This window comes from Mobula birostris, chromosome 22, assembly GCF_030028105.1.
Source record: "Mobula birostris isolate sMobBir1 chromosome 22, sMobBir1.hap1, whole genome shotgun sequence".
NCBI lineage: Eukaryota > Metazoa > Chordata > Chondrichthyes > Myliobatiformes > Myliobatidae > Mobula > Mobula birostris.
This window is the reverse complement of record NC_092391.1, coordinates 11894151-11920044: the sequence shown is the minus strand read 5'-3', so window position 1 is coordinate 11920044 and position 25894 is coordinate 11894151. Positions and strand designations below refer to the sequence as shown.

At 43.5% G+C, this 25894-nt stretch overlaps 1 protein-coding gene across 6 annotated transcripts in view; it reads right to left on the bottom strand.

Moving 5' to 3' along the window:
* ralgps1 (Ral GEF with PH domain and SH3 binding motif 1) overlaps positions 1 to 25894 on the bottom strand; it is a 761372-nt gene that overhangs the window by 210203 nt on the left and 525275 nt on the right. For all 6 annotated transcript variants that reach the window (XM_072240007.1, XM_072240011.1, XM_072240013.1 and 3 more), the window contains one exon: positions 5358 to 5495. In XM_072240007.1, the coding sequence (XP_072096108.1) occupies positions 5358 to 5495 (138 nt within the window). The remainder of the gene's footprint in view (positions 1 to 5357; positions 5496 to 25894) is intronic.

Sequence of the window (25894 nt, the reverse complement as noted above, 5' to 3'; positions counted from 1 at the left end):
GGGCCAAATGGCTTGTTGCTGTACTGTAGTCTTCTACGACTCTATGATCTTATGCCTTATATCTTAAACCCTGGACTCAGTGTGAATTCTTTCCAGCTACAGGAATCAAAAGCAAGTGGATTATGGATCTTTAAAGGGAATTTGAGGAAAAGTTTTTTGTTTTCACAGAGAGTGGCTGATAACTGGAACTCGTCAGAGGTGGTGGAGGCATCAGATACAACTTTAAGAAACCTTTGGGCAATCATGAGGACTGAATGCAGACAAAATGGTAAATAGGCAAACAGGCCAGTATGAACATGGTCAGTGTAGGGACCTGTTACTGTACTGTACAGCTGTCAACCTTCTCCCAACAACAGGTATCAGTCTAACTGGTCTACCATTTCCAGTGACTGAGTTGCGCACAGCTTGGTCTAGCAACTGCTCTGCTCAGGATTGTAAGAAACTACTAAGGATTGTGAACACAGCTCAGTCTATCACAAAAGAACATGTCTTCCTTCCCACTGATCCAGGATACACTTCCTGTTGCCTCAGGAAAACAACCAACAGAATCAAGGACCTCTCCCACCCAGTGAGTCTCTCTTCCCCTCCACTTTCATCAGACAGAAGGCAGATAAGTTTGATAGCACATACTAGCAGGCTCAAGGACAGCTTCCGTCCTGTGGTTATAAGAGCTTTTGTAAGATAAGGATGAACTCCTCATCTCTTAATCGACTTTGCCATGGCCCTTGCACTCCGTGTACCTGCAGTGCACTTTCTCTGTAACTGTGACACAAAACTCTGCACTTGGTTTTTCCTCGATGAACCTATGTATGGAGTGATCTGTCTGGATGGCATGCAAACAGCTTTTCGCTCTATCTTGGTACCTGTGACAATAATAAACCATTTACCAATTTCTGCCTCACTCTTATTCTTGAATAACGACACCACATTTCTGCTCTTCCAATCCACTGGGATCTTTTCAGAATTAGGGGAACTGAGAATATCATATCTCCGCAGCCTCATTTTTTTTGGGATTCCAAAAGGCAGGCCCTATCAATGTGTTCTTATTACGGGCAGCAAAGAGTTAAGGATCGACACACACAAAATGCTGAAGGAACTCAGCCGGTCAGACAGCAGCTATGGAGACAAATAAGTAGATGACATTTGGGGCCGGGACCCTTCATCAGGACTGTTTGTCAGTCTTTATTATATATAACTTCTTGTAATTTCTATTGTATTTCTTTATTTTCCCGTGAATGTCTGTAAGAAAATTAATCTCTCATATGGTGAAAGATACACACTTTGATGATAGATTTATTTTGAACTTTTAAAGGAAAGGGGAAGAAGCCAGAAGAGTTCAGAGTTAATAGTTGAGTTAAGGATATTAAAATCTGTCACCAAAGCTCAGAACATTATTTTTACTAGAATTAGGAGTTACTGGAGGCAACACAGCTGCAACAATGCCTGAAAGGGTCAAAGTTAATGCCTTAGTTTGCCTGGATAAATAATGATGTTACTCCTCAAATAACAGCATTGAGGACAAAGCTCAGCTGTTCCTTCAACACATCAGTGTGGTTGATTAAAACCTCTCTTTAATTGAAGAATTGCTTCATTGCACAGATATAGGAAGGACACTTCAGCTTTATGATATTGTGGATAGCACAGTTAAAATTAACCATTCTCTAAACCACAAAGCTAAACAGCTGTCTCTTCCAGGAGACAGGGTTCCAATCATTTTGTTGGTGTTTTATGATACTGTTCCATGGGGTGAGAGACTTGCCTGAAGGCTGAGAAAGACTAGCCACTATTCCCTTGAAAGTAGAATGACAGAAAATAATTTCATTGGCCACCCAGGATTGACGTGGAGTCTGTAACGATTCATAAACATTTCTGGCTTTCCTGGGGAACATGCGTGGAAGGATTTGGTGGTGGCAGGGGGTGAGGGTGAGAGGGGGAGAGAGACAGGGAGGGAGAGGGGGAGGGGGAGAGGGAGAGGGAGAGTGGGGGAGGGAGAGGGGGAGGGAGAGGGAAGGGAGAGGGAGAGGGGAGGGGGAGAGGGGAGAGGGAGGGAGACGGGAGGAGAGGGAGAGGAAGAGGGAGAGGGAAAGAGAGAGAGACAATGAGAGAGGGAGGGAGAGAGAGGATGTGTGAGAGAGAAAGAGAGAGAGCAAGAGAGAAAGAGAGGGTGAAGGTGAGAGAGAAAGCGGGCAAGGGAGAGAGAGGGAGAGAGGGGGAGAGAGGTAGAGAAAGAGAGGAAGAGAGAGTGAGTGAAAATGAGAGAGGGAGGGAGAGAGTGGGGGGGAGAGAGTGAGAGGGAGAGTGAGAGGGAAAGAGAGAGAGAGGAAGAAAGAGGGACAGAAAGAGAGAAAGAAAAGATAGGACTTCCACTGTACAACTTAGGATCCTGGGCAGTGTCGTGCAAAAGAGGGACAAAGGAGCAAAATCATATTGCTCCCTGAAAATGACATCATACGCAGACAAGGTGTGCAGAAGCAATGGGAATGCTGTATGGGACAATGTAGAGTGTAGAAGGTCGAAGGGAAATCCAGGTTGAAACTCGAGGGTCAATTGGAAGCCCAGAAACTGAGGCCCAAGTCTATGAATCGTAAAGAGTTCACTGCATCTGTGAATCTGCGAGTAAACTGGAGTTTGGAGGCTGAAGCCAGCCTGCCTTGGGATTTGAGGACTGTGTAGGTGTGTGGGTGGATGGATGGCAGGGAGAAATGGCAGACATCCCACCATGCAAAATCTCATTTCAGGGAGGTAGCACCCCCCCCCCCCCCCGGTCGACCTCCAAGGGTGTACGTAATACCTTGTTTAGTGATTTTATCTAATCTGTAAACCAAGTTGAGTATATGCAGAAAATGTGACATTAAAATATGTACTTATATTATCATGTTATTCTATTACAACTTTAAGCAAGTCTACAGGGAGTTTGGCTTCATCACGTAGGACATCAATAGAGTAGCTCCTTAGCAGCTAGCCAGCCAGTTTAAATAACGTTAGCTACGCTAATGAACGAATAACACCTGTTAAACTCACCTAAACATGTCTTTTACATTTTAACCCACCATGAGCAATAGAAAAGTCACTGTTGCAAACAGTGCAGCGAGCAACTGTCATTATTTTTGAGGTCGACTGTAAAGCCCGCCCACAGAGAAAACTGATAGGTCTACTTAGCAGGGGTCCCAAACATTTTTTGCACCGCAGACCTGTTTAATATTGACAACATTTTTGTGGACCGGCCGACCGGTTGGGGGCGGGGGGGAGGTGTTAATCATGACCGGAATATAGATGATAAGTCAATTATAAGTCATAGCATTTTAAGTAACATTTAAATATTAAACACACAGCACATATTTTCCCCATATGAACATATAAAATCATTGCAACACACCAATATCGCTGAATCAGTGGGAGCCCTGGGCTTGTTTTCCTGCAACAAGACGGTCCCATCGAGGGGTGATGGGAGACAGTGATACTCGAAGGGGGTTCCTTGTGTCCAGTCTATTCCGCAATTTAGTTTTCATTGCATTCATTGCAGAAAACTCCGCTTCACAGCGATATGACGTTGGAAATGGAAGCAATCTTTTCAGTGCTTCCGTGGCTATCTCAGGATATTCAGCCTTGACTTTGATCCAGAATGCCAGCAGAGATGTTAATGTCAAACATACTTTTCAGCCTGCCATCATTTGCAAGCTCGAGGAGTTGATCTCCTTCCCGCGCTGACATGGATGATGCGTGGGTAATGACCTCGCATGTGTCCAAATTCAACAGTGGGCGTGAGAGGGAATGAGGAAAGGTGCAGCTGACTCATATCGTTTCATATCACCAGATCATATTGTTTCCTTGCGGCCCGGTGGTTGGAGACCACTCTTAGCACGAAGAGAGACCAATCAGGATGCTCGCTCTCCCTCTCCCTCTCTTTCTCAAAAAAATCTATTTCCGGGATATTGTATATAATTTCCGGGCATCAGGGAACCTCTATCGATATGCGCGAGACTCCCGGAACTTCCAGGAGAGGTGGGATGTCTGAAATGGGGTTGTTTTGTCGATGTTGCTTTGTCAATTGTTGTGTTCTCTGTCGTGCTGAACATTGTGGACATGCGATGTTGGCACAGGAACGTGTGGCGACGCTTGCAGGCTGCCCCCAGCACATCCTTGGGCGTGTTGGTTATTAATGCAAACAACACCTTTCACTGTATCTTTCAAGGTACATGTGATAAATAAATCTAATCTGATCTCTGAACTTGAAAGTCAGCATATACTGCTGCAGTTGTACAAGGCATTGGTGAAACCACGTTTGGAAAACTGGTCACCCGGCTTTAAGAAGGAAGGCAGAGGAGATCTACAAGGATGTTGCTAGGACTTGAACGACTGTGTTATAGAGAGGTTGAGCAGGTGGGGACTTTTATCACTGAAGCATAGGAGAATCTAGGGTGATCTTATGGACGTATGCAAAATCGTGGGCTCAGGTCACTAGGCAAAGGTCTTTTTCCCAGGGTTAGGAAATCAAGAACTAGAGGGCTTAGGTTTAAGGTGAGTGGGAGTGATTTAGTAAGAACCTGAGGGGCAACTTTTTCACCCAGAGGGTGGTCAGCACATAGAATGAGCTGCCAGAGGAAATGGAAGTGGCTGGTACATTAACATCATTTAAAAGGTTGTTAGATAGGAAAGCCTTGGGGTATAGGCCAAATGCAGGCAAACAGCACTAGTTTACAAAACAATCTTCGGTGGCAAGAGACATTTGAGCTGAGAGACCTGTTTAATGTTGTATGAATCTATGTTTGGATGGACTTCTTTTGTTTTTAATTGGTTCTATTTGGATTCTTCATTTTGTACTGCCCATAAGGAGACAGATCTCAAGGTTGTGTCAAGTGTACATACTTTGATAATAAAATGTACTTTGACCTTTGACCGTAAGTGCAGCCTGTGGTCTGTGGACAACAGGCTGTACTTTGAAACCAAAAGACTCTTGGAGAGTGTACTTTTAGGCAGAATATGTCAACCCCACAATATGGCAGCTATTTGGCTGGAGAACCATCACTGGGAACTTCACTGGAGGTCACACCACAGGCAAATTCAGTCAAACACTTCTACTGAGAACTTCAGTCAAAGCCCACCACTGGAACTTCAGTGAAGGCTTGCCATTGGGTATATCAGACAATGCCTACCATTGGGAACTTCAGTCAAGATCCATCATTGGAAACTTCAGACTAAGCTGAAGTCAGTGTGACCTAAATAAAGTTACACACCATATCATTCTTTGGTTTAATTCAAATGAGATCAGTAGATATTGAGGGCACTTGCTGTTAGATCAGAGACTCAGTAATGACAGCAGTGATCAGAGCTCACGTAAGGAAAAGTTAAATACGCACCACAATTGAATGAATCTTGTAAATCTGAAATGATCCTCAAAATGTTGTTCATCTGGTTCGACCTCTGTTCATTCTCCATGATGCTGTCCGACGCTGGATATGCAGAGTCAATGTAGATCAAATCCAACAGGTAAATCCCTGAAATACAAAGCATGTTTTCCAGGTTAGACCGTATCCAGAACTTGATGTCTGATGTCTGGGACTACACCCTTCTCTACCCACAAAGCTACCCATTAATTGCAACCACGGATCTGTGATAGAAGTCTCTACCACTGTGACAATATCACAATAATCCAGCTCGTGATACAAGTTTCTATAGAAAAGCTAAATCGCTCTCAAAGTTCAAATTAAATTTATTATCAAAGTACATATATGTCACCATATACTATAAACACAATATATTAATGAAAATTTCAGATTTATTGAACAAGGATCCTCCACAGCAGGAGCTGGGCTATCGAATCCGTACTCTGCCGTTTGTCCAGTGACTTTACCTCATCACCAAGACCTTTGAGATGGCTGTTGAGCTCATTTAGAACAGTGTCTTGGTGCAATCACAACCACTTCGTAGTCAAAGTCAAAGTAAATTTGACAACATAGGCGGCATGGTAGTGTAGCGTTTTGCGTACTGCTACTACAGCGCCAGAGGCCCAGGTTCAATTCCTGCCACTGTCCATAAGGAGTGTGTACATTCTCCCCATGACTGCTCGAGTTTCTTCTGGGTGCCCTGGGATGGGTAGGTTAATGAGTGCAATAGGGCGCTGTGGGCAAATTGGGTCAGAAGTGACTGTTAACCTAAATCTAAAAAAAATCTAAGTTTATTATCAAAGTACATACATGTCTTCATATACAACTCCGAGATTCATCTTCTTGCAGACATTCACAGTAGAACAAAGTAATATGACAGAATCAATGAAAGACACAAACAATCAATATGCAAAAGACAAACTGTACAAATACTAAAACACGAATAATAATAAATAACATTTTTGTTATTTTCAATGTTGAATTTCTCAGTGTTATGTTACTAAGACAAGAGCGCTGCTCCAAAGAGCACTACAATAGGTCATTCTTACCCTTGGCCATTCGGTCCTATAATGAGTCAACCTATAGCTGAGGAACTGATGATCCCCTCCTGTTAGACTGTTTGAGGTAACTTATTTTGTATTCTTTCTTACTTCTCTTCTAATATTTGTATACCTGTGCACTTGTAATGTTTCTGTGACACTGTACTTTTCTTTGGGATCCATAAAGTATCTATCTATCAATCTATAGCCGATCATTTAAAATGTGAAGTCAAGTGAGGTGCAAAGACGAGAACTTCAAACATCAATACCACCAACTACATAAGACATTGGAGCAGAATTAGGTGTTTCATATAGATCTTCCAGCACATTCAACAGATCTTTCTTCACAAGTTCCTCCATCTTCAACAAGATTCCATCACTGGGCATATCTTCCTCTCTCAATACCTTCTGTTTCAGTACTCTGAAGGGATCATTCTCCGTGTGATTTCCATCTCTGTCAACCACTCCCTGTCCACCCTCTTCTCTTTTCCTGAACCGGGTCTAGTTTAAGTGGTGTTTAAGAGAAATGTTTTGGGGGGGGTGTACTGCACTTAATTCATCTGTTAGCTTCTGAAGTGCAAAAGCAAACAGATGTTGGAGATCAAACAAGCCCAAAAAATGTTCTTGATACAACATTCAACTTTGGTGAAAGGTCATCAATTAGTCATGCTAATTCTGTTTTACTTTTCCCACACAGGCTGCCTATTTCCAACACTTACAGTTTTTATTTTTATTTATGGGGCTCTTGTCCTGGCTTCAGTGTTCAAAGTTTTGTGTGACCTGTTCTCTGGTAGATTAGAATCTTCCATCCTTTCTATCACATTCAACAGATCTTTCTTCGTAAGTTCCACCACCTTCGGTAAGATACTATCATTGGTCACCATCTTCCTCTCTCAATTCCTTCCCTTTCAGTACTCTGAAAGAATCATTCCCTATGGGATTTCCATCTCCATCAACCACTCCCCATTTCAGAGCATTCACAGTCATAGAGCCTAGACTGTATCGGCATGGTTTCCTGCCTAGTCCTATCTACCTGCACCCAGACCTCAGTCTTCCATAGCCCTCTCATCCAGGTATCTATTCAAACTTAAATATTTAAATTGAACCCGCATCCACCACATCCACGAACAGCTTGTTCCATACTCGCACCACTCCAGAGTGAAGAAGTTCCCCTTCAATATTTCACCTTTCAGCCTAAACCTGTGACCTCCAGTTCTATTTTCACCCATCCTGGGGGGAAAATGCCTGCATTTCATAGATTTTACATGTACTTTTGTTTGTTATTTTTTCTGTTTCTCCACAGCCTCTTCTCTTACCTCAATCTCTCTCCCTCTTGCTGAAGACCTCCATTAGCCTATCAATCAGAGAGCACTACAAGCAATGAAATAATCCCAGCAAATCCTGGTCTCACTCCTTCAGAGGTACTCCTGTCAGTCCAGTATCTTAACCACTACATTATCAGACCTTTGAAATGGCTGTCTAGTTCATTAAGACAGTACAGAGTACTTAGTATGGAACTGGTGGGCTTCCTTAACAAAAGAATGGAGACTCCATCACCCAACACTGGGCATGCATCTGGTAAATTTTCCTCTTCCCTTTTCCCTCTTCTTCCATTTCCCACTCCGGCTCCCTTCTTACCTCCTCACCTGCCCATCACTTCCTCTTGGTGTCCCTCCTACTTCCCTTTCTCACATGGTCCACTCTCCTCTCCTATTAATTCATTTTTCTTCATCCCTGCTCCTCCTATCACCTCCCAGCTTCTTACTTCATTGCCCCCTCCCCTATCCACCTTCTAGCTTGGTCTCTTTCCCTCCCTCCACTTTCTTATTCTGGCTGATTTCCCTTCTTTTTCAGTCCTGATAAAGGACCTTGGCCCAAAATGTTGGCTGTTTATTCCTCTCCATAGATGCTGCCTGACCTAGTGAGTTCCTTCCGCATTTTGCATGTGTGACTCTAGGCAAGCATCCCTCTCTTGGCAATTTAAAACTAATCTATTTTCTCACTTACTAATTTCTGATGAAGGAGTGTCAACATGAAACAGTGGTACTGTTCATTTCTCCACAGACGCTGCCTGACCTGCTGAATATTCTCCAACATTTTCTGTTTTTATTTCAGATTCCCAGCGTCTGCAGTTTTTTTTTAAACTTTCCATTATTGTGACTCACTGATTATGTTACACAATATTGTTACTGTGAACCTTCCACCCAATTACAGGCAAAAGAGGGAGACTGCTGTTAGTAACATACACAAAATTCTGGAAGAACTCAACAAGTCTCGGCCATAAATATCAACTGTTTATTCATTTTCAGATACTGCCTGATCTGCTGAGTTGTTCCGGCATTTTGTTTGTGTTGCACTAGACTTCCATCATCTGCAGAATCTCTTGTGTTTATTATAGGTCATTGTTAGGTAAGGTTGTATGGAAACTCCCACAGCACAACAACAGAGACCATCACAATTAACAGTTTACTCTGAATTATGTGAAGAATTGGTTCATATAAAAATATGCCAAAATTCAGTAAGTGATGGAAATAAGCTACTGGACAAATAGGATATTAAAAAAGGAGGTTGCAGGAATCTTGGAAAAGAACTCCATTCCACGTGCTGACGAAGGTTCAGATGGGGAATGGCTTGTCGGATATCTGCAGAAATGAATTTGTTTTACTTTTTCTATTAATTGTTTGCCTAAAGGAAATGAAGGAAATGCCAGTTTTTTTAAATTGTCTGTCCCAAACTAGAGGGAGTTAAAGGTCTCTTTGATGGATCTGGAATTACATATGGTTTCTGACAGGTAAAGGGAGCCAACTTCATCCTTTAAAGATGATACAGTGATTTTTTATGACAATCTGGTGTAATCACACCAGCTCTTTAATTTCAGGTTTATTGAACTTGGATTCTGCACAGCAGGAGCTGAGCTAGCAAATCTGGATTCTGCTGTTTGTCCAGTAACTTAACTACTACATCACCAGATCTTTGAATTGGCTGATAAGCTCCAAATATGGTCTGACAAATACTATATAAAAACTCAATAGTGCATGCTTGTTTTTATAATATGGCAAGCTCAAGTTCAAGTTTGTTTGTTGTCATTCAACCATAGACGTGCATACAGCTAAATGAAACATCATTCCTCTGGGATCAAGGTCCAAAAAACAGTACATATAGCCCACACAGCCCATACAGTTATGATCCAGCAGAGTTCAGAGTACTCAGAAGGGAACTGGTTGATTATCTTAGCAGAAGATACGAGCTTCCCATCACACAACGCTTGTGATGTAGAAAGCAACACACACACAAAATGCTGGAGGAACTCAGTAGGCCAGACAGAAGAGAGTAACCAGTCGACGTTTAGGGCCAAGACCCTTCATCAAGACTGAAGGGAAAATTTAAACTTCTTCAGGATAGGCTTCCCTAGAAGAGACTTTGCAGTGGTAGTAGCATCATGAGTCCTAAAGAAAGGTCTTGGCCCAAAATGCCGACTGTTTGCTCTTTTCCATAGATTCTGTCTGGCCTGCTGAGTCCCTCCAGCTTTTTGTGTGTGTTACTTTTCATGTATCCCAGCTTCCTGATGGAACGGGTATTTGGGAATAACTCACTAGTCCAATCACAGACATGAAGAAATGTGCACAAACCCAAGCTGGATAGGACAGAAATACTAAGAGGTGATGACAGATTCCCAGTCAGAGTATAAACAGAAATTTATCTCTTTGTGAACGCACTAGCCTTAATTATCGAAGATGATTGATCTCGGAAAACAGCTGCATTTATGCTGCAGTTGGCCAGATCTTCAAAAACATGTTTCCTGTCAAGTATTATGGCTGAAAACTTGATTTTTTTCCACTGAGCTCATACCTGACCTCAACATCTTCTCCGGCTGCCTCTGACCTCATCTGTTTTGCCTCTGTGGTGCGCCACCAATTACAGTGAGCTGAACTCTTTCAAGGGTAACCTAAGATACCTTCAGCTCATTCCAGTGGCTGTAAATCATGTCAGGCCCCCAACAAAAATAGTCCTTCAGAAAACCTTTGCACTTAACACCTGAAACATCGAACCTCACAAGTGGGATACTGCTCATTATTTTCCCTTGCTTGAACATATTTGGGGATGGGGGTGAAAGATCCTCCCTTCAAAAAGGAACAAAAGAATGATGGGATCCCTAAATACTGAGGATGAGTGGACATTTGATGAAGGTATACAAGGGGTATCGATAGGGTAAGTGTAAGCAGGTCTTTTTCCACTGAGGTTGGGTGAGACTAAAATTAGAGGTTATAGGTTAAGGGTGAAAGGTGAAATGCTTAAGAGCAGGGATCCCCAACCTTTTTTGCACAGCGGACCAGTTTAATATTGACAATATTCTTGCGGACCGGCCAACCCCCGGGGGGTGGGGAGTGGGGTGGTTAAACTCACCTCAACATGTCTTTTTACAGTTAGGGTTGCCAACTTTCTTACTCCCAAATAAGGGACAAAAGTAGCAGTCAAATCCCGGGACACTTTACCCCAGGAAAGACTACCATGACCATGAAGCCTTGCACAGCCACCTGTGTGCGCATATATGTCATGTGCATGCGCATACGTGCCGATTTTTTTCCACAAATTAGTTTTGTTTTCATCTTCCGGACTACACTGTATTTCTACTTTATATAGGCTGTGTATTTATCATATCATTCCTGCTTTTACTATATGTTAGTGTTATTTTAGGTTTTATGTGTTAATTGGTATGATTTGGTAGGTTATTTTTTGGGTCTGGGAACGTTCAAAAATTTTTCCCATATAAATTAATGGTATTTGCTTCTTCACTTTACGCCATTTCGGCTTACGAAAGGTTTCATAGGAACGCTCTACCTTAGCGGGGCAAATATGGGACAAGGGCGGTCCCGTAAGGGACAAACCAATTTAGCCCAATATACAGGATGTCCCAGCAAATACGGGACAGTTAGCAACCCTATGTTCAAGTTCAACAGTGCGTGACAGGGAATGAGGAAAGGTGCAGTTGACTCGTATCGTTTCCTCGCGCACATGCTTTGCGGCCTTGTACCGGTCCGCGGCCCAGTGGTTGGGGAATGCTGCTTAAGAGGAACATGAGAGGGAAATTCACTCAGAGGGTGGTGAGAGTGTGGAATGAACAGCCAGTGGAAGTGATGGATGGGAGTTTGATTACAGCATTTAAGAGAAATTTGGATAAGTTGCAGGTTTTTGCAAATAAGGAAGAGCAGAGACATTTTATCTTCAAGAGAAACAGTACAACTCTTTTATTGTACTCCAAAACATGAACACAAAGCACGGTAAAAGTACTTTACGTAATGACGTCATCACGTCAGGCCAGTCTCTTAAAGTGAACCCTAACTCAATGTCGGTGGCTGTGAATTACGTACGTTTCCACCGATTATATTACCCTACAAGGTACATGAATGGGAGGGTTATAGCCCATGTGCAAGTTGATGGGAGTAGGCAGATTAAAGTTTGGCATGGACTAGATGGGCCGAAGGGCCTGTTTCTGTGCTATAGTGTTCTACAGGTTCACTGCCCTTTGGCTAAGGAAATTCCTCCTCATCTCTGTTCTGTGCCCTCAGGTCATGGTAGGGTTCCATTCAGGTCAGCTGCTCACAACCCAGACAGTACTCAAGTCAGAAATCCAGTCATGAAGCAATTCCACATGCTGCAGACACACCTGAAACTCTGCAGCAGCCAGCAAAACCATCCCACCAGTCTCCCAACTATTTCAGTATTCAGCAAGCCGAATGGTTGGTGAGTACCACAGTGCTTGCACGCTGTCCTTGTGAACATGTCGGCTTTTTGCAGGTTCTCTGGTTCTCCCCAACATGCCAAAGACATGCAGCCTGGTCAAGTCAAGTCAAGTTTATTGTCGTTTAGCAATATACATGTATACTGTCAAACGATGCTATAAAGTACAGTAGTACACATAACACACAATAACTTAAGAATATAAGGGTAAAATCTACAGATAAATTACGCATAAATAAACAAAGTAAAGTGCACAAATTAAATATTGCGAGCTTGTTAGGTTCATTAGCCACTGTAAGATTTGGTAAGTGATGGAATCTGGAGTCGGAAGGTTGAGAGTTCAAGTGCTACAGAACTCAAGATCATCAGACATCCTGTCTGCTGGTTGAGACATTACACCACAGTTTTGGTCTGCTACCTCAGATGTATTAAACTGCAATTAAATCTTTCTCAGACTAATGACTTGCTCATTATCACATTGCGGTTTATGCGAGCTGATTGAGCACAAATTGCTGCCGTGTTTCCTTTTTCATTGCTGTCAAAACCCTCGATGGTATTGAACCAGCTCTGAGTGCAAAACCAGCTCAGCTTTGCACTGTAAACGTGTTCAGTAAGTACCTTCAGTGTTTTCTTCACCTGAATAAATGTATTAAAACACCGAGAGGTTCTGAACCTCCTGTACCAGGCAGTCAGCACCTAGCAAATGAAAACAAATATTAAAATAACCTTTTTATTTATTAAAAATGGATTTAAATACCTGGCTGACACTTCAGAAACACTTTCTTTTGAAATGACTGATGACCTGCCCTTGACTTTTCTCGCAAAGAAAATCGTTAACATATTAAATTCCAATCACATTCTGAAGTAATAAATAGATAGATCACACTCGGTGGCAAACAGCCCCCAGTCCGGATAGAGAGGACCTATTTCTTTAGGAGATAGAGTATGGTAACAGACCCTTCCAGCCCAGCTACACCCATGTGACCAATTAACCGACTAACAAGTACGTCTTTGGAAGGCCGCAAGACACCGGAGCACCCAGGGAAATCCACATCGTCAAGGGGAGAACGTACAAACTGCTTACAGGCAGCGTCGGGAATCGAACCCCCGATCATTGGCGCTACAATAGCGCTGCACTAACGCTACACTACTGAGCCACCCTTTCATAGAAACCCGCAGCAGGGCAAAGTCTTCAGACTTTTCAGAGTTAAAGCCACTTACTTCTTCCTGGGGTAAAGAAAGCCTCGTTTTAGATCAGAACAAGACTCTGATCTTGTTCTGAAAGCTCAAGGAAGCCTCTTATTCTGGATTAGAAGTGGAGAGAGTGAGCAATTTCAGTTTCCTGGGTGCTAGTATCTCAGAGGACCTAACCTGGTCCCAACATTTCGATGCAGTTATGAAGAAGACAAGACAGTGGTTATATTTCATTTGAAGTTTCAGGAGATATGGTATGTCACAGAAAGCACACGGAAATCTCTATAGATGTACCATGGAGAACATTCTGACAGGCTGCAGCACTGTCTGGCATGGGGGGGGGTGCGGGTGGAGGCTACTGCACAGGATCGAAGTAAGCTGCAGAGTTGTATAATTAGTCAACTCTATCATAGGCATTAGCCACTGTAGTTTCCAGGACATCTTCAAAGAGCAGTGCCTCAGAAAGGTGATGTCCATTATTAAGGACCCCCCTCACCCAGGACATGCCCTCTTCTCATTGCTACCATCAGGGAGGAGGTACACAAGCCTAAAGGTACACACTCATCGATTCAGAAACAGCTTCCACCCCTCTGCCATCTGAGTTCTGAATGGACACTGAACTCATGAACACAACCTCACTACTTTCTTATTTCCATTTTTTGCACTATTTAAGAAAATAAAAAATAGGAGCAGGAGTAGGCCATTTGGCCTGTCGAGCCTGCTCTGCCACTCAATAAGATCATGGCTGATCTGGCCATGGACTCATCTCCACCTACCTGCCTTTTCCCCATAACCCATAATTCCAACCTTGTCTTAAATATATTTACTGAGGTAGCCTCCACCGCTTCATTGGGCAGAGAATTCCACAGGTTCACCACTCTCTGGGAAAAGAAGTTCCTCCTCATCTCCATCCTAAATCTACTTCCCCAAATCTTGAGGCTATGTCCTCTAGGTCTAGTCTCACCTACCAGTGGAAACAACTTTTCTGCCTCTATCTTATCTATCCCTTTCATAATTTTATATGTTTCTGTAAGATCTCCTCTCATTCTTCTGAATTCCAGTGAGTACAGTCCCAGGCAACTCAATCTCTTCTCATAGTCTAACCTCCTCATCTGTGGAATCAACCTGGTGAACCTCCACTGCACTGCCTCCGAAGCCAGTATATCCTTCCTCAAGTATGGAGACCAGAAATGCACACAATACTCCAGGTGCAGCCTCACCAGTACCCTGTACAGTTGCAGCATAACCACCCTGCTCTTAAATTCAATCCCTCTAACAATGAAGGCCAACATTCCGTTTGCCTTCCTGATAGTCTGCTGTGCCTGCAAACCAACCTTTTGTGATTCATGCACAAGCACTCCCAAGTCCCTCGGCACAGCAGCATGCTGCAATTTTTTAACATTTAAATAATAATCTGCTCTTTCATTTTTCCTTCCAAAGTGGATGATCTCACATTTACCAATGTTGTACTCCATCTGCCAGACCCTTGTCTACTCACTTAATCTTCCTATATCTCTCTGTAGACTCTCTTCTGCCCAATTTGCTTTTCCACTCAATTTAGTATCATCAGCAAACTTATATACACTACACTCAGTCCCTTCTTCCAGATCGCTAATGTATATCGTGAACAGTTGCAGGCCCAGCACTGATCCCTGCGGAACACTACTCACCACTGATTGCCAACCAGAGTAACACCTATGTATCCCAACTTTCTGCTTTCTATTAGTTAACCAATCCTCTATCCATGTTAATACATCACCCCAACTCTATGCATCCTTACCTTATGGATAAGTTTTATGTGGCATCTTATCAAACACTTTCTGGAAATCCAAGTAAGTAACGTCCATCTGTTCCCCTCTATACACTGCTCATTATATCTTCAAAGAACTCCAGTAAGTTTAACTATTTAATATACATATACTTACTGTAATTCCCAGTTTTTCTCTATTATTATGTATTGAATTTTACAGCTGCCGCAAAGTTAACAAATTTCACAACATATGCTGGTGATATTAAACGATTGTGATTCTGATTATACCTAATATACTTATTATTATACTTATTTCCTTCAGAATTGAATTCACATAATTCTCATAACTAGTAGCTTGATTCAATTCCATCAATTAATGAGATGAAAATCTGGGTTGTCAGGGTGTATGGTAATCTGTTGACGTCTCAACAATATCTTTAATCAATTTGATGATCAAACCAAAAGTTTTCCTGATGGGACACCAGTCTTGGTTGAATGTAGTTGGTTAGCTACGGATCTGCACTGGCAGGACTTCTATAATAATTGGCTGGGACTTCTTGAGGTGGGAATGTAATTAACTCCCACATCTTAGGATCCTTTCAAGGAACAATCACACCCCAGTTTCAGCCCATTTCTGTGTCAGAACCTGCTGTTGTATCTATCAGCAGCGAGCTGACCTAGGAGCTGCTATTAATTTGAAATTCTCAGCTACAGAGATAATGAAGCTCTTAGACTGTGGTCAAAACATAATCTGGTTCACTAATCTACCATCCATCCTCACCCCGACGAAAGAAACTACCAACCCACATGTATGGTTAACACTTGGATGCTTCTCAAAGCTAATTAGCAAAGGATAATAAATCCTGTATTGACAGCGCCTTCAAAACACATAAATAGTTATACGAGGAGATATCTCATTGAAGCCTATGAGACACTGAAAGGGCTGGATAGAGCGTATGTGGAGGGGTGGTTTTCATAAGCAGGAGAGTCTAGGATATGAGAGCATAGCCTCAGAAAGAAGGGATGTCTCTTTAAAAATGAGATGAGAACGAATTACTTCAGTCAGAGGGTGATGAACTGGTGGAGTTTGTTGCCACAGGTGGCTATGGAGGTGAAGTCATTGGGTGTATTTAAGGCAGACATGAATAGGATCGTGATTGGTAAATGGGTAAGAGCTACAGAGAGAAGGCGGGAGATTAGTGTTGAAGAAAAAGCCATGACTGAATAGCACAACAGACCCAATGAGCAGAATAAATAGCCTGACTCTGCTCTTACATCTTAATTATATATTTCAAAAAGGGAAAGAAGATAGCTCCCTCCTAAATACCGCAAATTAACATTGCATGTGGAACACCTTGAGGGCAAACACAGGACCTGCTATTAATTGCAGAGTTGCGAAGAATTGATATCTAATGTTGGAAGTGACCAAGATCAAACAAATTCCATCGTACTTACAGAGGCACCATTATGGTGTGTCAGGCTGTTGAGTTAAATTTCTATAAATATCCTTCGAGATATTGAAAGCTGCCTGGCCATCTTCTGTACAGTCCAGCCAGAAGTTCTTCCCTGGCTCTTTCTATCATTATATGACACAGCACATAATGATGACATGGCTGGGAGGGGTATGGAGGTCATGGTCCAGGTGCAGGTCAATGCAACTAGGCAGAGTAATAGTTCAGTATGACTAGATGGGCTGATGGGCCAGCTTCTATACTGTAGTGTTCTATGAATCTATTTACCCTTCAGGAGAGGCAGGTCAAACCATGACTCGATCTCCTCCACCTCATTAACCCAATAATTATCCATCTTTTCCCTTCACATCCTTCCTATCAATCCGGCCATTTGAAGTTTGAGCCTCAGTTTTAAGCAATGGACCTTTAAGCAAAATTGCTGATGTGATGTGTAACAACAAACTTCCACGCTTCTGTGGTCATTGAAGAATTTTTTATCCATTATCTTTTAATTCTACCTCATAACTAAACACTAACGCCTTTACTGTAACAATCTACAGGAAGATTCTGCTGAAAACTGCAAATTTATCAGATTCCAGCCTTGCCACATTTCAAGTTGGCACGGTACAAAGAATTTCACAAGGGTACTCAAATCTTTTAGGGGTTGGCGCTAAGTTCTGTTTTTGTGACCTCGCCAAGTTACTCCCCCAGCAACCTAAACTCCGGTGACTCACTTTACAACCTCATTAAAAAGATCATTAGCTACAGTCAAACAACAGGAATTCTGCAGATGCTGGAAATTCAAGCAACACACATCAAAGTTGCTGGTGAACACAGCAGGCCAAGCAGCACCTGTAGGAAGAGGTGCAGTCGACGTTTCAGGCCGAGACCCTTCGTCAGGACTAACTGAAGGAAAAGTGAGTAAGGGATTTGAAAGTTGGAGGGGGAGGAGGAGATCCAAAATGATAGGAGAAGACAGGAGGGGGAGGGATGGAGCCAAGAGCTGGACAGGTGATAGGCAAAAGGGATACGAGAGGATCATGGGACAGGAGGTCCGGGAAGAAAGACAAGGAGGGTGGGGGGGGGGGGGGGACCCAGAGGATGGGCAACGGGTATATTCAGAGGGACAGAGGGAGAAAAAGGAGAGTGAGCGATATATTGGCAAGACCAGACGCAGACTGGGAGACCGCTTTGCTGAACATCTACGCTCTGTCCGCCAGAGAAAGCAGGATCTCCCAGTGGCCACACATTTTAATTCCACATCCCATTCCCATTCTGACATGTCTATCCACGGCCTCCTCTACTGTAAAGATGAAGCCACACTCAGGTTGGAGGAACAACACCTTATATTCCATCTGGGTAGCCTCCAACCTGATGGCATGAACATCGACTCCTCTAACTTCCGCTAATGCCCCACCTCCCCCTCGTACCTCATCTGTTACTTATTAGCTACAGTCTACCATCACTGCAGGAATTGTACGTGTCTCCAAGAAGAAGAAGCAGGCAGGAAAATCAATGTAGACATTATCTACCTTGCAAACTGCCTTTTCCAAAAGCTAGTGGAACACACCTATGGAGAGGAATTCACAGTCAACATCTTGGGCCAAGATTCTTCATTAGGTCTTCCTCTCCAGAGATGCTGCCTGACATGCTGAGTTTTTAAAAATTATTATTTATTACTGATCGATTATTGAGATACAATGTTGGACAGGCCCTTCCAGGCCTTTGAGCTACACCACCCAGCGAACCTGGATTTAACCCTAGCCTAACCACAGGACAATCTACAATGATCAACTAACCTACCAGCAGGTACATCTTTGGGTTTTGGAAGGAAACTAGAGCACCTGGAGAAAACCCATGCATTCCACGAGGAGCACCTATAGACTCCTTACAGATGATTTCAGAATTGAACTCTGAACTCTGACGTCCAAGTTGTAATAGCACTGTGCTGACTGCTATGCTGCCATGGCACCCCATTTTGGGTGCGTTACTCTGGATTTCCAGTATCTGCAGAGTCTCTTGTGCTTTCCAAAAGTTGCTTGTTGCAAAGCACAATAGGGCTATTGAAACAAAACAAAACTTCTTGCCAACTTAAAAGTTTCTTTCCCAGGTAGTTAATCTGATCAACCATTTTAGTTTGCCCCCCCCCCACTTCAATGCACTGCAAAGATTTTAAATCACTTTTTTTATGATGCTGTTCACATTGTAAATACATGGCTGCATTTATGTATTTATGCATATTCAATTCTATTTCTGTACTTTAGTCTCTAAATTATTTTTTTATATAATTCATGAAGTCATGGAGCAGATGGTGCATATCACAAGTCCTGGTTGTGTGATCACTGATGCCTGGCTGACACCTCTGAAGAGTATTGATATTGATACTGGACACACTGGAGTCTGTGTTGAACAAAGGACCCTATGGAAAATCCAGCCAATTCTGGACAATGTTTCTCACCCTCTGCATCTCTGCATGCCCCCCTTGACTGAATAAAGGAGCACTTTTAGTAATAGACTAAGACAACTGCATTACGGTGGTGTCTGAAAAGAGGATGCTGTCTAAGTTGCATGCCATCTTGGACAATGTCTCCCATCCACTACATAATGTACTGGGTGGGCACAGGAGTACATTCAGCCAGAGACTCATTCCACCGAGATGCAGCACAGAGCGTCATAGGAAGTCATTCCTGCCTGTGGCCATCAAACTTTACAACTCCTCGCTTGGAGGATCAGACACCCTGAGCCAATAGGCTGGTCCTGGACTTATTTCCTGGCATAGTTTACATATTACTATTTAACTATTTATGGCTTTATTACTATTTATTATTTATGGCGCAACTGTAACGAAAACCAATTTCCCCCGGGATCAATAAAGTATGACTATGACTACTCCAAAGAGTGCAATATGAGGTCATTCCTACCCTTGGCCATTAGGCTCTATAGCCAGGGAAGCGATGACCCCCTCCTGTTACACACATAAAAGTTGCTGGTGAACGCTGCAGGCCAGGCAGCATCTCTAGAAAGAGGTGCAGTCGATGTTTCAGGCTGAGACCCTTCGTCAGGACCTGACGAAGGGTCTCGGCCTGAAACGTCAACTGCACCTCTTCCTAGAGATGCTGCCTGGCCTGCTGCAGTTAGTCCTGACGAAGGGTCTCGGCCTGAAACGTCGACTGCACCTCTTCCTAGAGATGCTGCCTGGCCTGCTGCGTTCACCAGGAACTTTTATGTGTGTTGCTTGAATTTCCAGCATCTGCAGGATTCCTGTTGTTTACCCCCTCCTGTTAGACTGTTTAAGGTAATTTATGTTTTTTATTCTTTTTTACTTCTCTTCTAATATTTGTATATTTGTGCACTCGCAATGTTAAAGTGACCCTGTAATTTCCTTTGGAATCAATAAAGTATCTATGTACTTATCTATCTATTTAAGCTGCAGTCATCAGTCTTGTAAAGGCACTGCCCAGAAGAAGGCAATAGCAAACCACTTCAGTAGAAACACTTGCCAAGAACAATCAAGGTCATAAGGCTATGATGGCCCACATCATACAACGTGGCACACAATTTTGATGATGATCGTTTATAATTGTTGAATGTTGTTGCTTATTGCGACGCATCGCACACTGACTAACACACCACATCTAAACGTATATAGTGAATGAGATTAATCCTTGATCTCCAATCCCCTCAATGCGGGAGGAACTCAGCAGGTCAGGCAGCATCTCCGGAAATGAATAAACAGTCGACATTTCAGGCCAAAACTCTTATTCAGGACTGAAAAGGAAGGGGGAAGATGCCAGTATAAAAAAGGTGATGCCTCAACTAGGAAGCATCCATCATTAAGGACCCCCACCACCCACGACATGCTCTCTTCTCCTTTAATCCAAACAGCCAAGAGTTTTTAGTTATGGAATGAATTACTTAACAAAACAGAACAGTTGGATGGTTAAGAGTGCAAATTCTTTTGAATTTCCATGGAAAGAAGGAATGTTAAAATTTTCTACTTGCATTTTCTCACTGGATGTTGTTGAAGATAGATTCGGAATGTGAACGTTCTTAACCAACTGACAATAACAAAGTCTGAACAAATTCTTCCTTTTACCAGTGAAATTATTTGTCACTCAGCTGTAATGCAGGAGAGGGAAAATGTGATCCTGAGCTTCTACTCTAATCTTTCAACTCATTTCCCTCAATCTTTATTTGTCCTGCCATAAAAATAGAACCCAAGCATTACTAAACATAGATCAGTACAACACAGGAACAGGCCCATTAGCCCTCAATGCTGTGCCAAACTAATTATCTAATGCCCGACTAAGCTAATCCTTTCTGGCTACACAATATCCAAAGCCTTCCAGCTCCTGCACATTCACATGCCTATCGAAAAGCCTCTTCATTGCCTCTATTATACTTGTCTCCACATATGGAAAAACAACAATGGACATAAGAGATTCATTCTTCTAGGAACCATTTCACAGGAGAGGTAAATGTCTGGTAATAGTGAACCAACTGGCCAGAGCATGCAATGTCCACCACATCCATGGGGGTGGAGTGATGTGTATGGGCGTTCATTCAGAGCAAGTCTGTAGCCATTGGGTAATCCCTACTTTGTTGGTTATTCTTCGCTAACAATCATCAGAAACTCCACAGAGTAACCTTCAGTAAATAAGTAATGTCCTGATGAAAGGCCTTGGCCCAAAACTTCAACTATATTTTCCCCTCCAACCTGACTGGCAGAGTTCTTCCAGAATTTTGAACTTGCAGGCAATCCTCCAAAGTCCCACCTAGATTTGTCTTTCTAAAATACAGCACCTCACATTTAACATCGAATACCACAACACTATACAGGCCCTTTGGTCCACAATATTGTGCCAACACCTAACCTACCCAAAAATTAATCTAACCCTTCCCTCCCACATACCCCTCCATTTTTCTCTCTCCAGAGTTACTTTATTTTAAAACGTTAGAGCTACAAGTTTTGCTTTGGATAAGTCACATTCGGAAGTCAGCAGCGGGAGGAAAATCTTCCTGTTGCTTTTGTCTCAATCTGCTACACGTTCTCTGGGCTTCTGTGCTTGTATATGCTAAAGATTCACTTGCTCAGAGGGATGGCGGGGGAGAGGGATGAATTGATTCAGAAAACATACATCTCACACACACACATACATACATTTTATGATCCTTGAGGATCAAAGCATCGAGTTGCAATTTTACTTGAAAACTACATCTGGCTGACATACAGTGGGAGTTGTTTCTGTGCTATTGAATGGTGAAAGAGCTGCTCCACTATAATCTGCGACCTGGACTCCCATGACAAATGCAAACTTTGTGTGGACAAGGTGACAACCAAAGGTCTTGCCAATGAGGCATTAGATTAATCCAGGCATTTGTTAAATTCTGACTTCCTCCCTCTATCTCAAGCCCACCACTAAGACAGTAGAATTAGCTGCAAACCACAGCCCGGGTTCCCTGTACCGTGGAGAGCATTCAAACTGGTTACATCACTGTCTGGAATGGAGGGGCCACTGCTCAGAATCAAAAAAGGCTGCAGAATGTCGTAAGCTCAGCCAGCTCCATCATGGGCGCCAGCCTCCCCCAGCACTGAGGACACCTTCAAAGGGCGATGCCTCAACAAGGTGGCAATCATCACTAAGGGCACCCGCCACCCAGGACATGCCCCCTTCTCATTACTACCATCAGAGAGGAGGTACAGGAGTCTGAAGACACCCATTCAACTTTTTAGAAACAGTTTCTTCCCCTCCGCCATCAGATTTCTGAATGGTCCATGAATACTACCTCACTATTTTTGCTCTCTGTATGTACTGCTTATTTATTTTTTTAATGTATTTCTTATTGTAATTTATAGTCTATTTACCCATTGCACCGTGGAACCATTTCTACTGACAGGAGAAGGGGAAATGGTCGGTTACTGGTGCATTAAAACAAGACACTTCAACCATGGATGATTCATCCTAGGTAGGACATGGAGCACAGGCTGCTGCCCATGTAGCAAGCACCCCACCCCCCCCACTCCACCCACACCCAAAGTCTTCCCCATGAGCAGGTATAGCTGCAAGGCAGTGGAGGTTTGGGATCAGGGCTTTCCTTCTCCGAGATGAGCTGCCAACCACAGCTGATCAGCCCCGTCTGCCTGAAGCGACTGGTTTTAAGGGGCCTATAACCCACTTCTGCCGCTTCCCCTGCCAGCAGCAATGGTTCTGCCGGGCTTAGTAGCTAAGCCACACGTCAAGGCCAGGAGCTGGACTTAGTTTCAGAAGCTATTTGAGGGGCATGCTATTGGGAGTATTTAATAGGTAGTGGGAACTTATCCCCACTACCACTCCCACAGGCCCCCCCCCCCCCGCCCCCGGTTATGACAACTCTACTGCTGCTGCAAAATAACAAATGTCGTGCCATATGCTGGTGATAATAAAACTGATTCTGATATTCATGGCTTTCTCTGATCAGCTCACAGAAGCTGTGGCTTCACAAGAGCCTGGCTCAGGCACCACCCACCCCAGCTGGGTTATTTATACGGCAGGAGTAACATGTCTTAGATTCTGTATATTTTCAAAAAAGTGACTTTGAGGCAAAAACGCTGTTCAGCAGAGCCAGAAGCTGTATTTCCAACAAGAGTAAATAGATGCCTGTGAGTTGCCGAATGCATGTTCAGGAAGTTGAATGTTGAGGAGTGAAGGGTGGGAGAAAGTTCAGCTGACACGTTTACACCTTGTGCTGCCGTAGCAACATCACAGAAACTTGGCAAGAATGGCACGCGATGTGAATGCAATTTGTCTTAAATCATTTTATCTTAAAAACAGATCGTGAAAGTGAGGTGGATATATTGCTTTTTAAATGGGTGTCGTCTTTGTGAGTGTGGTCTTAAAGCTGTGATGGAATGTCTCATTATTATCATTTAACTTTTGGAAACCTCATTGTGAATTGGAATTGTGGAAAAATAACTGCGTCATTTAATATTTCAAGAAGATAAACCATTTGGGACTTCTATTGGGAAACACACAATTCCAGCCTTAGACTGACTTTTATCTCTTTAATATTTTGGTCCAATTCCATATGATTCTAATTCAGAATTTGGATCTGGCAGCACTCATACCAAATGAAGAGTGAGCAGTCTCACCCTCTTGCATCATCTGAGTGCTAGGAATCAGAGAGTTTTAGAAAACTACAGCACGGAATCAGATTCTTTGGCCCATCTAGTCTATGCCGAACCATTTAAACTGCCCGCATCTGGACCATACCCCTCCCATCCATGTACCTATCCAAACTTCTCTTAAATGTTGAAATCAAACCCGCATCCACCACTTGTGCTGGTAGCTCGTTCCACACTCTCAACGCCCTGAGTGAAGAAGTTTCCTCTCATGATACTTTTAAAGTTTTCACCTTTCACCCTTACCCATGACCTCTAGTTGTAGTCCCACCGAAACTCAGTGGAAAAAGACTGCTTGCATTTACCTTACCCCTCATACCCCTCATAATTTTGTATACCTCTATTAAATCTCCCCTCAATCTTCTACATTCCAAGGGGATTAAGAAGAATACCAGGGATTGTTTGAACTTGGTCTCACTGATACAAGAGTCAGATTTATCAGACGCTGAAGTATAGACTCATTGGGATCAGCTACTCTTCTTGCATCTAGAAGCACAGGCACACCAAAGTTGAAAGTAAATCAATTATCAAAGTACGTATATGTTACCATATACTACCCTGAGATGCATCTTCTTGCGGGCATTCACCGTAGAAACAAATAACATTCACTGTAGAAACAGGGAGGGAGAAGATGGCGGCGCGATGCAGCGCACGTGGCCGTTCCGAATGAATATCCTATGTGTAACTAGGGGGCCGTGCACAATCCGGATTTGATGGAGACAGACGTGAGAAGCACGGAGGAACACCTGGAGTAACTTCTGAAATGTCTGCTTTGCTGCCGCTGCTACTGCGTGATCAAGAATCTCCGGAGACAAAGGCCCCAAACCCTCGGCTTTGCCTATTGCCTGTTGCCGGGGCTGGGGTCGAAGCACTCGGCAGAGATGGTGCTCGGTGCTCGGTGTCAGAGAGCTGGTCGGAGGCATGCATTAAGAAATGATACATTATTTCCTCCGGTGTGATATCACAAAACACAGGGCTGAAAAAACTGACAAAACCACATAATTATAACATATGGTTACAAACAGTGCAACAATACCATAACTTGATGAGGAAGTCCATGAGCACAGTAAAGTTCAAAGTTTCTCAAATGTCCCACATCTCATGCAGATGGGAGAAGGAAGAAAAACTCTCCCTGCCACGCCGACCACAATCCGACTCTGAGTCATCCGAAAACTTCGAGCTCTGATCAGCTCTCCGACGCCGAGTACTGAGCGCCATCTCTGTCCGAACGATTCGACCTCCTTATCAGTCGCCAAAAGCAGATGAGGCCGGGGATTTTGAGGCCTACCCTCCGAAAGATTCCCGACCACACAGTAACGACAGCAGCGAATGGGCGTTTCAGAAATTTCTCCAGATGTTCCTCTGTGCTTTCACGTCCATTCTCCATCAAATCAGAATTGTCCACAGCCCCTATTTAACAGATACGATATCATTTTTCACCAGAGGGCTGCGCAGACACAGGCACGTCGCCATCTTCTCCTCCCGATTAGAGGGCATAACAGGAGTCTGGACAAACTTGGTTGTTTTCTCTGGAGTAGTGGAGGCTCAGGAGACATCCGATTCAGGTTTATAAGATTATGAGAGGCACAGAATAGCATAGACAGATAATATCTTTTTTACAGGTTGAAATATCTAATACCAGAGGCCATCTAAGGTGAGAGGGGTAAGTTCAAGGGAGATACAAGGAGCAAGTTTTTTACACAGAGAATGATGGGTGCCCGGAATGGAATGGAGTGGTGGTAGAGGCAGATACAATAGATACAATGAGGGAGGAGAAGATGTCGGTGCGACGCAGCGCACGCGGCTGTTCGGAATGAATATCGTATGTGTAACTAGGGGCCGTGCATAATTCGGATTTGATGGAGACAGATGTGAGAAACACGGAGGAACACCTGGAGTAACTTCTGAAATGCCCGCTTCGCTGCCGCTGCTATTATGCGATCCGGAATCTCTGGAGACGAAGGCCCCAAATCCTCGGCTTTGCCTATTGCCTGTTGCCGGGGCTGGGGTCGAAGCGCTTGGCAGAGATGATGCCCGGTGCTCAGTGTCGGAGAGCTGGTCGGAGGCTCGGAGTTTTCGGACAGACTCGGAGTCGGACTGTGGTCGGGTGCTTACGGGATGCTGCATCAGCAAGTTGGCGGTGCTGGAGGTTCACCATCTGCGTGAGATGATGGGAC